General features: G+C 39.0%; 1 protein-coding gene across 1 annotated transcript in view; it reads right to left on the reverse strand.

Moving 5' to 3' along the window:
* Positions 1-11,647, reverse strand: part of plxdc2b (plexin domain containing 2b) — a 96,564-nt gene extending 84,917 nt beyond the window's left edge. The window contains exon 1 of the mRNA XM_060874129.1: positions 11,286-11,647. Coding sequence (XP_060730112.1) covers positions 11,286-11,388 — 103 coding nt within the window. The 5' untranslated portion in view covers positions 11,389-11,647. The remainder of the gene's footprint in view (positions 1-11,285) is intronic.
* Between the last annotated feature and the right edge of the window lie 3,406 nt (positions 11,648-15,053).

Genomic DNA, 15,053 nt, shown 5'->3' on the forward strand with positions numbered 1-15,053 from the left:
ATATGTTTTTGAAATATTTTGTGGTTATTATGGTGTTGTAGCTCACATTCTAGGATGTACAATGTTCAGAATGGATTGTTGTGTGTGACTGAGAAGTGGACATCCACGTGCATCCACTGATGAAGGCATAAACAGCATGTTGCTGGCATTTTGGGACACTGTATGATTTTATCTAACGAACCTTAGAGCAGTGACTTTTTTCACAAAAACATCTGAAGAATAAGTGGAAATGGAAATTTCATATTGACTGTAATGTGAGTGATATTGTGCCCTGCATTAGGTTGGCACCTTGTTCAGCGTTTCCCCTTCCTTGTCCCCTGAGTCTACTGGGAGAGTCTCCATGCTTGCAGTGACACTGTGTAGGAAAATGGAACAATTAATTGAAAAATGAAAGGAAGTGCAAGCATTGTGTTCATGTTTGCTAAATGTATGAAGGTAAAGGTCCAAAACACACTCTAGATCCTGCTGCTACATGCTTCTCCATCTTTTTGTTTCTAAACAATGGCCTAGCCATGAACCTAAAGCTTACAGACAAATGTATGGTGTGGTTTCATCAGTCTAGTTTGTGTGCACGGTCCTGTGTATTTACTGTCTTGAATAGTTACTGTCCTGTGTATTTACTTTCCTGTGTATTTACTGTCCTGTGTATTTACTGTCCTGTGTATTTACTGTCCTAAATGTGTATTTTCTGTCCTAAATGTGTATTTACTGCATGTGTACTTACTGTCATGTGTATTTACTGTCCTGTATATTTACTGTCCTGAATATTTACTGTCATGTGTATTTCCTGTCCTGTATATTTACTGTCCTAAATGTATTTCCTGTCCTGAATATTTAACGTCCTGAATATTTACTGTCATGTGTATTTACTGTCCTGTCTATTTTCTGTATATTTCAAACTTCTGTATAATTTCTCTCACATTGGCACTTTTTCTCATCCTGTATAAAGTGCTGCTGTATCATGTTTTGCATTGTAATTCAGAAAAAACAATATTGTATTGTAATATTTAAAAGTTCTACAGAGGCATGTCAATAAAATCCCACTTGAGTTGAGCGTTTTGCAGGAATACAAGTGTGCAACAGGAGATAGAGATTGTGTTTTTAGAAAGGTGAAGTGTTTAATAAGTGGAAAGTGTCTATATGCTATTATTAACCTGCAAATCACACGGAAAACACTGTCTCAAGTATGCTGTGTAAAACAATATGTAGATCCCAGCATGTGTTGATCTTGGTGCCACTCTGCAATCACCGTGTCTGTGGCAAACGTCTCTATAGTTTTTCACATGCTACAACAGACAGCACCTCAAAAACAATGCTCTGAATATCTTTAGGTGATTAAAAATCACTTTAATTCTTAATTGCAGTGTAATTAATAGCTGCAGAAACATAATGAACTCAAGTATTAGGTCAAAGACCTCATACCGGGCTGCATTATTCCAGGCTCTGCTGTGAAGTGGAGCTAAAGACAATGGGAGAAAGAGAGAAGTTTAAACAAAAGCACTGGCGGAGACAAAAAGAGGATTTGAAGCACATGAATCACAAAGGAGCTCTGATAGAGCATCTGCGCCGACTTCTGTGAAGTAACTCTCTCTCGTTCTCCTCCTTCCTCCTTTCACTGCGTCATGCATTGTTCCTGTTGTCATGGAAACCCCACTTTGAGCTTTGACCCCATGTGTAGTCAGTATAAAGTCCTGGTCTTGAGAATTAATCCACTTTCCTGTAAGCTACAGATGTTTGAACAATTAAGGCCCATTTAGAGTGCGGTTGATCAGTCAGAAAGACTGAAGATGGTGTGATGATGTACCTGCTGACCTGCTGTGATACACACACACACACACACACACACACACACACACACATTCTTTTTCTTTATTTCTCTATTCATAATGCTCCCAGGAAGTCATTTAAGAGCAGATAAGGCCTGATGCATTCTCTTTTTTGCACTCACAGAATACAAGAAGAAAAGAATTACAAAGACAGCATTTCCTGGAAACAGATCCTGTGCTCCTTCCTCCACCTTCTAGAATTCAGTCCCTAATATTGTTTTGCTTCTCTCTCTTTCTCTCTCTCTCTCTCTCTCTCTCTCTCTCTCTCTCTCTCTCTCTTTCGCTCTCTCTCTCTCATACACACACACACCATAAAATTTAGTTTGAAGCATAAGCTCCAGGCATACATTCTGCTTCCAAAGACATGAAGGTCAATGTAAGTTCCAGTCCCTGCAGTTTTTAAGTGTCTATATTTTAGAGTGCAGGTGTGTGCATGTGCATATATGTGTGTGTACATGTGCATGCATATGTGTGTGTGTGTACATGTGCATGTAAGTGTGTGGTATTGTGATAAATGGGAAACTTGCCCCTAGAACCAGGCTGTGTATCACAGCCATTGCTGTCAACCCAATGACCCACTCAGTGTGCGTGCATCCCATACTAAAGAACTCATGTCTCACAGTTAGAGATGACTCATAACTAAGCCATGCATTTGCTTTATAACACACACACACACCCACACACACATAATCTGATAAACTTTGTCTCATATAACAGATGTGGGAAAAGCCCGGATATGTTTCTGCGATGGGATGTTTGTTGCACAGTGTACAAAGACATCATATATCCCTAGACGTGTATGTGTGTGTTTGTGTGTCTGCATGTCTAAGAGTCTGCATCTATACACAGTATGTCTGATTGTGTGTGTGCGCATTGTACATGTTCCACGTGTGGAATTCTTTGACCAAGTCCTAACTCTACAAACTTTATCATGACCCTATTAAAACCGCCCAGTGAATATCAGGCTACACAGCAGTTACAGTGAGCTAGCACTCTATAAATACTGCTCTATCTGGGCCACGCGCACAGAGACAGAAATCCTGACGAACAAGACGAGCCCAGCGTCATAACTCAGATAAAGTGTGGCTAAAGGGGAAAACGCCTGACTCATGGGTTGTCGATATGAGTGATGGTCCAGGCTAAAGTACAGGTAGAAAAAAAGATTAAGATAGCATCAAGGAGATTGTATGTAATGTTAGCTCAGAGTATAGTGCCATCAATCCAGCAGGAAGCAGCACTTAGTAAAACGTCCAAAAACAGTACCATAATGGTAGAGGCAGAGCAATTCAGTATAGAACATTAGCACTTGGTGATGTATTTTAAATTCATTGATAGTAATTGTGTCTTAAATTCAGTTCAGGACACGGTGATGTATCTTGTCTATTCTAAAGAGAGATATAGAATATATCACATCCTCTAAAGTCTATATACGTTTCTTCATATTGCTCCACAGCCATTCACACTGAAGCTACTTAACTACTGGTCAAACTACAGGAACGTTTAATTTTGCTGTTACTTTTTTCAAAATGTGCAGTGCAACTTGCACACAATTTAACCAGTTCCTTCAGAGAACCTAACTCAATGTCAAATTAATGTTAATTCAGTAAAAATTTCTTCTTCATATAGGTATGCACATAAGACAAGAAATATGATGTCATTACATGATGCAGAAACACTAGTTCCTGCTTTTGTTACCTCTATGTTGGATTATTGTAATGCTTTACTGTCTGGATGTTAGTCTTCAGTTAGTCCAGAACATAGAAGCCAGAGTCCTAATTAGAACCAGAAGATATGATTACATCACTCATAACTTATACACACTGCACTGGCTCCAAGTCAAATTTCGCACTGATTATACAATCCTATTACTGACCTGTAAAGCACTGAATGGTCACACACCACAGTACCTTAGCGATCTTTTGGTTTTTATGATCCGTCACGCCTACTTCGATCAAAAGGTACAGGCTATTTGTTAGTACCTCAAGTAGTAAAGCCTACAGCAAGAGCCTCCCAATTAGTGTCTTTGGGTCTCAGACACAGTCTCAGTGTATAAGTCCAGGCTGAAAACACTTTTGTTTATTCTAGCTTCATATGAACAGTTTTTCTTAGGTAAAGGAGCAGATCTGGAGGACTCGAGTGTTTGTTGAACTGGGATGTTTGGATGCTGTCACCTTACCACCCTCACAATTTGCTTAGCTTTGCTGACTGTGGAGTGGTGGGAGGGATGCTTTATGTCCCGAAGCCCTCATGTCTGTTATCTACTTGCTCTTGCTTTTAGTTATCCTGTCATAGATAGTCTTGCTGGAGTCCCTACTGCACTACACATAATGTACATTGTCTTTAACCATCACATGATTATAAGCATACCTAATATTTCTCTCTCGCTCCCTCTCTTTCTTTTGCTCTTTGTCTGTCTTTGTCAAGCTATAAATGTCAATCCCGACGTCCCAGTGTTATGAGTTTCCAATGCGACCGCATCTTCTTTCTGGACCTACCTGATCCATCCTGATGCCCTACACTGGTTGGAGTCTCTTTGCTTAGTGGTGCACTCTGCTGGGATAGATCTGCATGGACAGCTTGTGACTCATGGGATTTCTGTGGACAGAACCAACTTGGAGACTGTTACACCATCTTTAAACTGCCATCTGAGTTGGTCAGCTTTGTGCTTGGGTCTTCATCATTGAACATTTGAAGACTTTGGCAGGAACAAATTAGTGTTAAGTCTATAATGAATAAAGAAATTATGCTAGCCTATTAATTCCTCAGGAACTCTTGGTTGCACAATTCCTTTCGATGAAAAACTGTTGTATAAAGGACATTGTTAAATTTTTACATTATGTACTGTTCAATATCATCCAAATGATGGGTTTCCTTCTGAGTCTGGTTCCTCTCAATGTTTCTTACTCATATCATCTCGGAGTTTTTCCTTGCCACCATCGCCTCAGGCTTGCTCAATGGGAATAAGTGCTAAGAGATAAATCCTCTAATAACTTAATTTTAAACTTTAAGCTTCTATACTTCTGTAAACCTATTGTTAAAAGTGCTATACAAATAAAGTGAATTGAAAAAAATTTAATTGTACTGAACTGTAGCCACCTTACAAACAAAGCTTTCAAATAGGACATCTGCATACATGCAAACTGGAACAGAACAGCTGTGTTCATAGCATGCGCAATAATACTCCATAAACAGGAATTGCACAACTCAATGACTCTCTAGCTGAGAAACAACATATTTTTGTTATATTCCATTATGTGACAGAGCAGTAAAGAGCTCGTATTATGAAAATGTCTATCTCGTAAATTGCCTTCTGTCATTGCCATGCCCAAATGGAAGGGCAACAACAAGGTACGACCCTCCTGCCAGCTTCTTGCCAGCTTTTCTGTGACAAAATGTAACTATTTATACGTTGCCTTTGATACGGTCAACCACAAGACTTTCTTGCCCACCCTCAGGAGTCTTGGAATTTGCAGATCAGCATGGGAATGGTTTGCTTCCTACCTGGAAGGTGGCTCATATCATGTAACATGGAGGGGAGTGACATCTGCTCCATGCAGACTCTCCACTGGTGTCCCACATGGCTCAGAACTTGGTCCTCTTCTTTTTTCCCTGAATTCTCACTCTCTTGGTGAAGTTATTTCCTCACACGGGTTCTCTTACCACTGCTATTCTTATGATACACAACTTATCTTCTCTTTCCCACCCTCAGATACCACAGGTTCTGTTCGATCTAAGCATGTCTGGCAGACATATCATCGTGGATGATGGTTCATCAGTTGAAGCTCAATCCTAGCAAAACTGAACTGCTGATCATCCCAGGTGATTCATCCTCAGGTCATGATCTTGCAATATCCCTGCTTAACGATCTGTTCTCCCCTTTAGTCACAGCTCCTAACCTTGGGGTCACTATGGACAATCAACTGTCATATTCCTCTCATGTTGCTAATGTGACTCGCTCATGTTGGTTCCTTCTCTACAACATTAGAAGGATTCGGCTATTTTTAACCACACTTGCTGCTCAGGTACTTGTTCAGGCTCTTGTCATCTCAAGACTGGACTACTGCAACTCACTGCTGTTAGGTCCACCTATGAACGCAATTCAGCCTCTGCAAATGGTCCAAAATGCAGCTACTAGTTTTCAACCCCAGATTCAAAACACTGATGCTTGCTTACAAAGGCAAAAATGGACTAGCTTCCTCTTACCAAAGCCCTCATCACTACTCGCACTGCTCGACTGTTCCCACCATCTCTCAGAGTAAGTAGGTATACAACAAGACCCTTTTTTTTCTGGCACCGAGGTGGTGGAACGAACTTCCCCTAGGGGTCCAGACAACTGAGTTCAAATGACAGTTCAAGACCTACTTCTTCATGAAATACTTGAGCTAGCTCTTTCTTTCCTGTTTGCCGATTGTGTGTATTTAGAAAAAAATCGAACAGTGTTTTAAAAACATTTTTGAATAGTGTTTAAGCTCATGGTGCCTTAAGCCTGTACCTGAGTGAACCAGTGTTAGTGTATTCAATGATAGGGACTTAAAAGCACTTTTGTACATCGCTCTGGATAAGGGCGTCTGTCAAATGCTAAATGCTAAATCTAAATTAGCATAACCAATTCATAATGGAGTGGTTTGATGACCGCACAAACATTTAAGCTACGTTTACACAATCAGAGAAACTGTCTTTTGTGATATACTTTCATATACTTTTTCTCTTATCATTTGCCACCTACATGTTTTAAAGGCATTACCTACAGCTAAATAAAGAGGAAACCTTGGTATCTGCTGTAAACGTATTATGTCATAGATTATGTGTGTCAGCCAACATTGTGTAGTGTCTTTCGGTTTTAAAAGCAAAACCAGTTCCACTGGGCTGTGGATGGACTTTTTTTCTAAACAACCTCTTTGTCTTCATTTTGTTCTTGCACTGATTTATGGAAGCTCCAGACATTCTGCCTTTAGTTATTTGGACGTATTGTTAATCAGCCAGCCAGGGTTTAATACACTTCGAATTAAACTTGATTCACTGATACTGGCATTAACGATTTGATTCAGTACTTCAATTCTAAACACAATCTAAATAACGAATATTTATCAATAAAATAACTCCTTTTGTTTAATTCCTGGAACATAAACAATGCAATACATTCTGAATTTCTGTCTGTATTTGACTAAACAGATCAAACATGGCTGTGGATAGAGGTTTAATATTGTAAACACTGTACCATGCTACATACAGATTTACTACATGTCAGTGTGATTGACTAAACAATGTCTCTGACCTGAGGAAAATGATAGACTGAAAGATAATGAGCTCTATAACAGCAGAGCCTGAGGCATCATTTTAACCAGAAATAGAGCTCCAGAGTTAAATAAATGTCTGATTTCTGCAGCCTCATTATAAGGCACCGTAGATCGCGGTGACACAGAACTGGTGTCACTTGGAAGCTATTGAAGAGCTTTTTTTTTTTTATAAGAGTAATTTTCTCTAATTTAATGGTGCAGGTTCTCTATGAACGAATGTGGTCATGTGACCAGTGTGCTCACTACAAATAGTACTGTAACACTATGGGCTGTACAGATTGGCAGCTTTGCTGTTTAAATAGTGCAATCAAATTAATTGCATAACAAACAGAAAACTGATTTCACAACATGAATTATACATTTCCATAACACACTATGGCACATTATTTTTTTTTTGCATCCCAGTGCATCGTTATAAACCCTATCGCTAACCCTAACCCTAACCCTAACTAGTAATTTGACTAGCTGATGTTAAAAACTTAATAGCTACTGAACCGAGCTAGACAAAATATAAGATGGAAACATTCATTACTTAAGACATTAGGTAACACCCACAGAAAGGTTTAGGAAAAAGAAAAGTTCACTATTCTTCTGACTTATTACGCTTTTTGTGACAAGTTATGTAATGGTTATGAACTGTTTTTGACAATTTCTAGGTGAGGAAATTTCAAACGGACCCTTTTTTTATACCCTAACAATATTTGTGATTCCGTGACTGCTTTGCCATGTAGCCCTTGTAAATATGAAACCTTTCTGAACCAAAATTAAACCTTTGCTCAAAGCGTTGCGTTTTGCTGTTAAATGAGTAACAAGTTTGAAAGACTTATTGAGAGGAATATTACACATATTTGATATGCAGTCCCTACAGGATTTCATGATTTTGCAGTCAGAAATAAATGCAAAATCAAACAAACTAGGGAATATTCAAAGAAGAATCTCTGAAATTTTCAAAATTACTGCAGACTTTCCTCAGAATTTGGCCAAAGAGTGTCAAGTAACATATTTTGTCAAATCTGTATTTGATTCATTTGTGTTGAAAATGAGTCTAGCTATCATATAAAGTAAGTACATAAAGAAAGTAAGTATTAAGCCATTTTAGCCACAACAAACACAAAAAACAGGGGTGAGTGAATGTTAACAAGGTAAAATGTACAATTAAAAAAATGGGATTTAAAGTATTTTAATCACAATATTGTGATTAAATTTAGTTGCCCGAGACAGGTCAGATTTAAAGCTTTTACTTGGAACATTTACAAAAGTTGTGAAGGACTCTCAATTTTAATTGATGGTGAAATGCCTTTTAGTTTTATTTTACTTTCATAAATGTAAATTCAGTCAAACACAAATGACGCCCCAGTCATGGAATCATCCATCTCAAAGAACAGCAGAAAACATGATAACAAAGCCTACAGGAGCATTAGTCAGACCTGAGGTTTAGCCTTGCAGAAAGTTCACATTTCACTGTTTCTCTGTGTTATTCCAGGGACATTTTAATGTCTCCCAAGTTAAGAATCCTAGACGCTGACTCTGAATCCACACAGACCATATAGTCCTCTGGAGCCCTTCAACCATGTAACAGCATTCCCAACACCAGGTGCAGGGTTTTTTACTGATTCATTCCCACTTCCTTGTACAGATGCACCCAATCCAATGAATTATGAGCCGTGCTAAAGGATTTAATGTTAGCTTACTAAGGAACTTACTAGGAAGTGTTATGATAATGTTTATTGATTGCTTTATTGATTATAGTTCAATTTTACTGTCATGCTTATAAATACATAAATACATAAATACACATATCCAGTAGAGCATTCAAACACAATCACACAAAAACAACTATCACAGGAGAAATGTGCTTGTTAAACACAAATGATCAAATTGTATTTAATACACATGTCTGCAGAACTAAATATACAAATATAAAGTTATTGGGGTTTGCCTTCTGAGGTAACCTTCTTTAAAACCCCCTTCAGATTCCATTAACTAGCCAAAGAACCCACAATGAACCATTTTAGCTATAGAGGTTAAAAGCATAAATAATAAGCACAAAACTGTTCTTGACCATCTATCTAAAAGAAGCATGCACTAAGATCAAGGCCTAAATAAATCTGTGATCGAACGCACAAACAGCCTTTACAACAGGTTTACAACAACAGATTAGCCAACAGTCACAAATCAGCCATGATGTTCTCAGGTGGAACTGTGTTTTCTTCCTTATCAAGTTTAGTCAATATTGATTTATAAAGTACAGTTAAAGAAAACATGGCTGATCCAAATCGCCGAACATAACCTCATGCAACGTTACATAAGACAAATAAATAAGATAAGATAGGTTTTAAGAGAAGCTGTAAAAATGGCTAAAGACAGACCAGACCTCACATGAAAGGGAAGATCATTTTAGAGTTTAGGACCAAATGCAGGAAAGACTTCAGGGGACAGATAGGAGAAGCTAGTTACAAAATCTTACTGTTCGGGTAGGAGAGTAAATGTGAAGAAGGGCAATAGTATATCCTTGAGCAAGATCATATAGAGCTTAGTGTACTGTACATAAATGAGTATTTTTTAAATCAATTTGGAATCCAGTGAAGAGACGGCAAAACATAAAACGATAAATATGACCCCTCTTTTTGTTCCATGCTAAAAATCAAACCGCTGTATTTTGCACAAGCTACAAGCAAGTTTGAAGAAAGTCTGTATATGGAGCATTACAGCAGACAAACCGTGATGTAATAACAGCATGAATCAAGTTTTTTTTTTTTTTAGAGAGAAACTATAACTTTGTGATAGGAATTTAACAGATGAAGCGACCCTTGACTAATCTGTTTATCAAAAAGAAAAATTATCAGAGGGAAAATATTTCCAGGATAGAAAGAAACATAATATACAGAGATGTTAGCTAATAGTCTAGATCCCTAAGGGATTTGGGAGCAGGTGAAGAAAGGTCATAGATTGATGGCATTGTACTGAATGCACAATAACAACACAAGACAGCTGCTTTAAAAAAAAAAAACACCACAGCTTAAATGATAATTTAGTGTAAACACAGAGCAAGTCACAGGATTTATTTAAATAAAGGCACAATTCTATGTTTTGGGTAGCTCCAGGTGAACGTGAATGCACCTGCCTGATTATACTTCAGAGAAAATTGCATGCTGGATCTGTTTTTTTTTCTCTTCCCACATGCTTTATGGATGTCTGTGGCACAGCAGTAGTTATGGTCAACTTTAAATGCTCATAAGAAATATCTGCCTGAGAAAGTATATCCAAGCACTTTAAACAACAACATAAAACATTGGGAACGAATATGTTCAAACTGATCCGCTATGAGATCACATCAACCCTATTACAGCAGGATCAGATGTGATGATGGTGTTGAAGGACTCTAAACAAGAGTGAAATCAGCCACCTGGTGTGTTAGCTGAGTGTAACAGAGGAACACACACACACACACACACACACACACATTTGGAAGCTCTTAACAGGTTGTAAACATGAGGTTGATGAGAAAGATCAGGATGTTTTGATCAGGACAGAGTAGACAAAACCTTTAAGGGTTTCCATCAGTATAAACTAGAGAACTTTTTAGGGTGCTAGATTTGACCTTTAATTGTGAGAGTGAGTGAATACAGTACACTAATTTGGCACAATTACACCCCGAAACAGCTAAACTGATAAACACGTCTCCAAGCAAGCATATGTACTCACGGCACACAACGCACACACAAATGCACTGTTAATCACCACCAGCAAATCCCATTACAGAATGCCTTGTGATGTGAACACATGCACTGACTTCATGCAGTAGCCATTAAAGTTTATCCATAAGAACATTTCCAAACATTCAACATAGATTTAAAAACAGGGGAAACACTATATAAAATGTGCATGTCATATTTATATGCAGCTGGATTTGTAGCCTGTATAAACATAATAGGCAGAATTCTGCACAGAGTGTTTGTATTATTTTTTCTTTGCTTTGTAGATTGTCTACATTTGTAGATTATTCGAGACTTCTGGTAAAAGAGAAATTCTTTGAATAAGGATGGTAAATAAAAAAGATCTGAGATTAATCTCAGCTATGAGGCTCATTCTTGTGTGTGTGTGTGTGTGTGTGTGTGTGTGTGTGTGTGTGTGAAAAAGTAACTGCTAAATGTATACCTACCCTCGGTGGTTAATTCCCCGCGTGTGATCTGGAACAGACTTCCAAGAGCGTGCAGAAGTAACACAAGTCCAAGCATGAGGTCGAGCGCCTTCGCCCCTGCCATGACTGAGAAGCTCTGCGTCTGATCTGTTCTGCTCTACACCACTCCTCGTCACTCTGCCGTCTTTACACAGGAGCAGAGACAAGACTGAAACAAGCGTTTTGAATCTGAGCCGTGATAATGTGAGCTCCTCGTCGCGCTCTCGTCTCTGTGCCAAAGCGCTGCTCCACAACTCCACACTGATCAAGTGGATCTGGATGTGCGCGCGGCGCTCGCGCTCTCTCTCTCTCTCTCTCTCTCTCTCACACACACACACACACACACTCTCTCTCTCTCTCTCTCTCTCTCTCACACACACACTCTCTCTCTCTCTCTCTCTCTCTCTCACACACACTCTCTCTCTCACACACACACTCTCTCTCTCTCTCTTACACTCTCCCCCCCCTCTCTCTCCCTCTCTCTCTCTTACACACACTCTCTCTCTCTCTCTCTCTCTCTCTCTCTCGCTCTCTCTCTCTTACGCACACACTCTCTCTCTCTCTCTCTCTCTCTCTCTCTCTCTCTCTCTCTCACACACTCTCTCTCTCACTCTCTCTCTCACACACGCACTCTCTCACTCTCTCTCTCACACACACACACAAACTCTCTCTCTCTCTCTCTCTCTCTCTCTCTCTCACACACTCTCTCTCTCTCTCTCTCTCTCTCTCTCTCTCTCTCTCTCTCTCTTTCCCTTTGTGTGTGTGTGTGTGTGTGGGTTTGCGCGCGTGTGTCTGTTTTATGGTTTGTTTTCTTCCGGCGTGTGTAAGAGTTTGGTTCAAAGCTCCTAAAAACCAGCAGTGAAACGAGACACTTAGAAGAAAAACACTGGTGTCATCAAACAACGGGACGGTCGCGCACACGACTGGCTGCTGTTCGGATGCAGAAGGCGTGCTGCTGAATCTCTCTCTCTCTCTCTCTCTCTCTCTCTCTCTCTCTCTCTCTCTCTTTCTGTAAATGTTTTCTATCTTACTAAAAGTAAATATCTAGGATAGGAATTTCTAAGAATTTTGCGGACCTGTGGAAAAATAAACAACACAAAGTACCAATAAGGGCCCCTTAAGGTTAAGCTTATGGTTGGGTTATGGTTGAAAGATTAATAATTATGTATACATTTTAGATTAGCAGGATAAGAGATTAAGAGATGAGGTGTGTGTGTGTGTGTGTGTGTGTGTGTGTGTGTGTGTGTGTAGCCACTGAGTTATTGGGGTTTAGTAGCATTAAATTCCATGTTAATAGAAATAAGACAGCTCTGATTGGACATGTGATTTATTTATCTTTAATCATTTATTTGTTTATCTGCCTTTATGCACATTAATACTGTGTAATTAAATGAAACTATTTAGTGTGTAAGTACAGTATGCAGGTTTTCTTTGTGTTTTTCCCGTTTATTCACTGGTACACGTGTAGGACCATTAGCATCGACTTCTAGACCTGAAGCCATGGACTGCTTTAGACTGGTCAAAAATAGTGCCCTCTTTTGGTTATTAGATGTAAGCCTTTTTTATATCAAGACCTGAAATGTATTTTCCCAAGATTTGCCTATATCTATTAATCTTTCCTTCAATTATAATCTTCATTAAACAAATGTATTAGTTTTATTTTATTTCTCTATTATCTACAATGCTTTCAACAGAGCTATTTTAGTCAGCTCACTATAATACAGGAGATACGAACTGAAGTATACTGTGTGATTACTACAATGTGTGTGTTCAGGTTTTTGTACAAAAAGTCATTACTTTGTTGTACGATTTCTCAAAAACCCTTTAAACAGTACTGAGAGGTGAGTAGACATTGATGTGACTAATGCTACTTTTACACATACAGCGATTCACAGAAACAAAGCAACCTAAAATCATTCATTTTAAATGAGATTTGGTGACTTCTTTTCATCGACAGCGACCGTTATCGACTAGATTTGGGCATTAAGAAATGTTTAACTTCATGTAAATATGGAGCAAGTGGGTTTATTTATAAACACAAAATCTCCCTTCATGATGTTTCATTTAAGCAGTAAGAAAACTGCTAATAATTTAAGCTGAATAACTGAATAGATTTGAATGCTAGTTGCACTGCCTATCGATAAATGTTATTAATATTGCAACCAGTTGTAGGAACACCAACTGGTCACTTCATGGTACAGTGACTGGTGACCTGCAGCAATAAAATCATTGTATGTGTGAACGTAGCATAAGAAACAGTAACTCACTCCTCTCTTTCTCAGGCAGACTAATGTGGGTCATTAGCAGTTGGCAGATACTGTATGTTGCCAGGTCTGTTCTTTCTGTATGCCAGGCAGCCCGAGCCCAAGACCCTTAGGGGCTCTGAGAATTAGTGCAGCACTCCTGAGCACTAACCATGCCATCATCCCCTTCATTAGTGCAGGCCAGGACAAGCCTGCTAGGGAAAAATTGTTTAGAGATGCTGCAGAGGTTCCAAATATACAGTCTCATGATACAGCTGTGAAGAGGCCAAGCCACATTAAAATGCCATGTGAAAGCATCCCTCTTGCCTAAAGTGAATTTGGATTCTGGTGTTATAGCTTTTTCAAGCAAAGGCCTTCGATAGAGGGTTGTGAGACTAGAAGGCGGTATGTGTGGCTGCGTGTTATTTGGGTTTCCGAGCCAATTTCTCATCAGCCCTCGAGCATTCCCTACGAAGTACAAACCACAGCTCTGCATGAACCAGCCATGAAGAGTCAATCACTGCTTTTAGAATGTCAGCAGGTTTTGTGAACAATTAGTCAACTGTTTTAAAGCCATAAATATAAAAAAAGAGCTTTTTATTTATTACATGACATATGTCAAATAAGACATATTTTTACCCTGGAGGAATATTTGTGTTGTGGGCTCATATTTGTGTTGTGTTATCCTTCAGGAATCCAGTCTACAATGAACCATGTCAAGAATTAGATTCCAGTGTTTTGCCTCAGTACTAAAGCTCACTGGATAAATCTGTGGCTCTCAAGTTAAAAATTCAGGCTGTTCACTTAAATTCGATGACCTGTGTAGGAATTAGAGCTGAGGAATGTTTATGTACAATCCAGGCATTTTAGTAGACTAGAAGTAATTTATCAAATTAACATTATACATGCTTAGTGCTTGTTTGCATCTCCTGTCCTATCAGTGATTCAGTGAAGTCTGTGAACATAGCTCAAAGCCAGAGACATAGATGTGTGAAAGGTTTCTAGAAAGAGATGTACAGTATTATGGTCTTCTGGGGTCTGTCAGGTTTGCTCTTACTGAGCTTACAAGAATCAAGCAATTGCTTTGGACAGTCAACTATTTTCTGCCTCTAGGATGATTACAGAGATGGCACTGTTCTATTCTGTTTCACCTGTCCCGACCACCAGTAAGGATAAAACTCACCCGAATATCTACTTGTGATGATTGCTACAGCACTGGGGACGGAGTAGGACCAAACCTTCATCCAGCTTGCTGGGTATGTTCATGTATTGGGACGGTACGAATCTCAGTGTGAAGTGTGAAATAAACCCCTACATTTGGATGTTTTCAAAGAGCTGACTATCTGGATCTATGCTGAAAGAGTCTCAGCATGCAGTGTACACTGAATAATCAGCAAGCCACTCCACTAACTCTCCCTACACTGACTCTTCACTGGCACAGCATTTTTGTCTCTTCAGACTTTTGGAAAAAAAAACCTGATTTATCTTGATTTAATCTTAAAATCTT

This window comes from Tachysurus vachellii, chromosome 7 (genome assembly GCF_030014155.1).
Source record: "Tachysurus vachellii isolate PV-2020 chromosome 7, HZAU_Pvac_v1, whole genome shotgun sequence".
Lineage (NCBI taxonomy): Eukaryota > Metazoa > Chordata > Actinopteri > Siluriformes > Bagridae > Tachysurus > Tachysurus vachellii.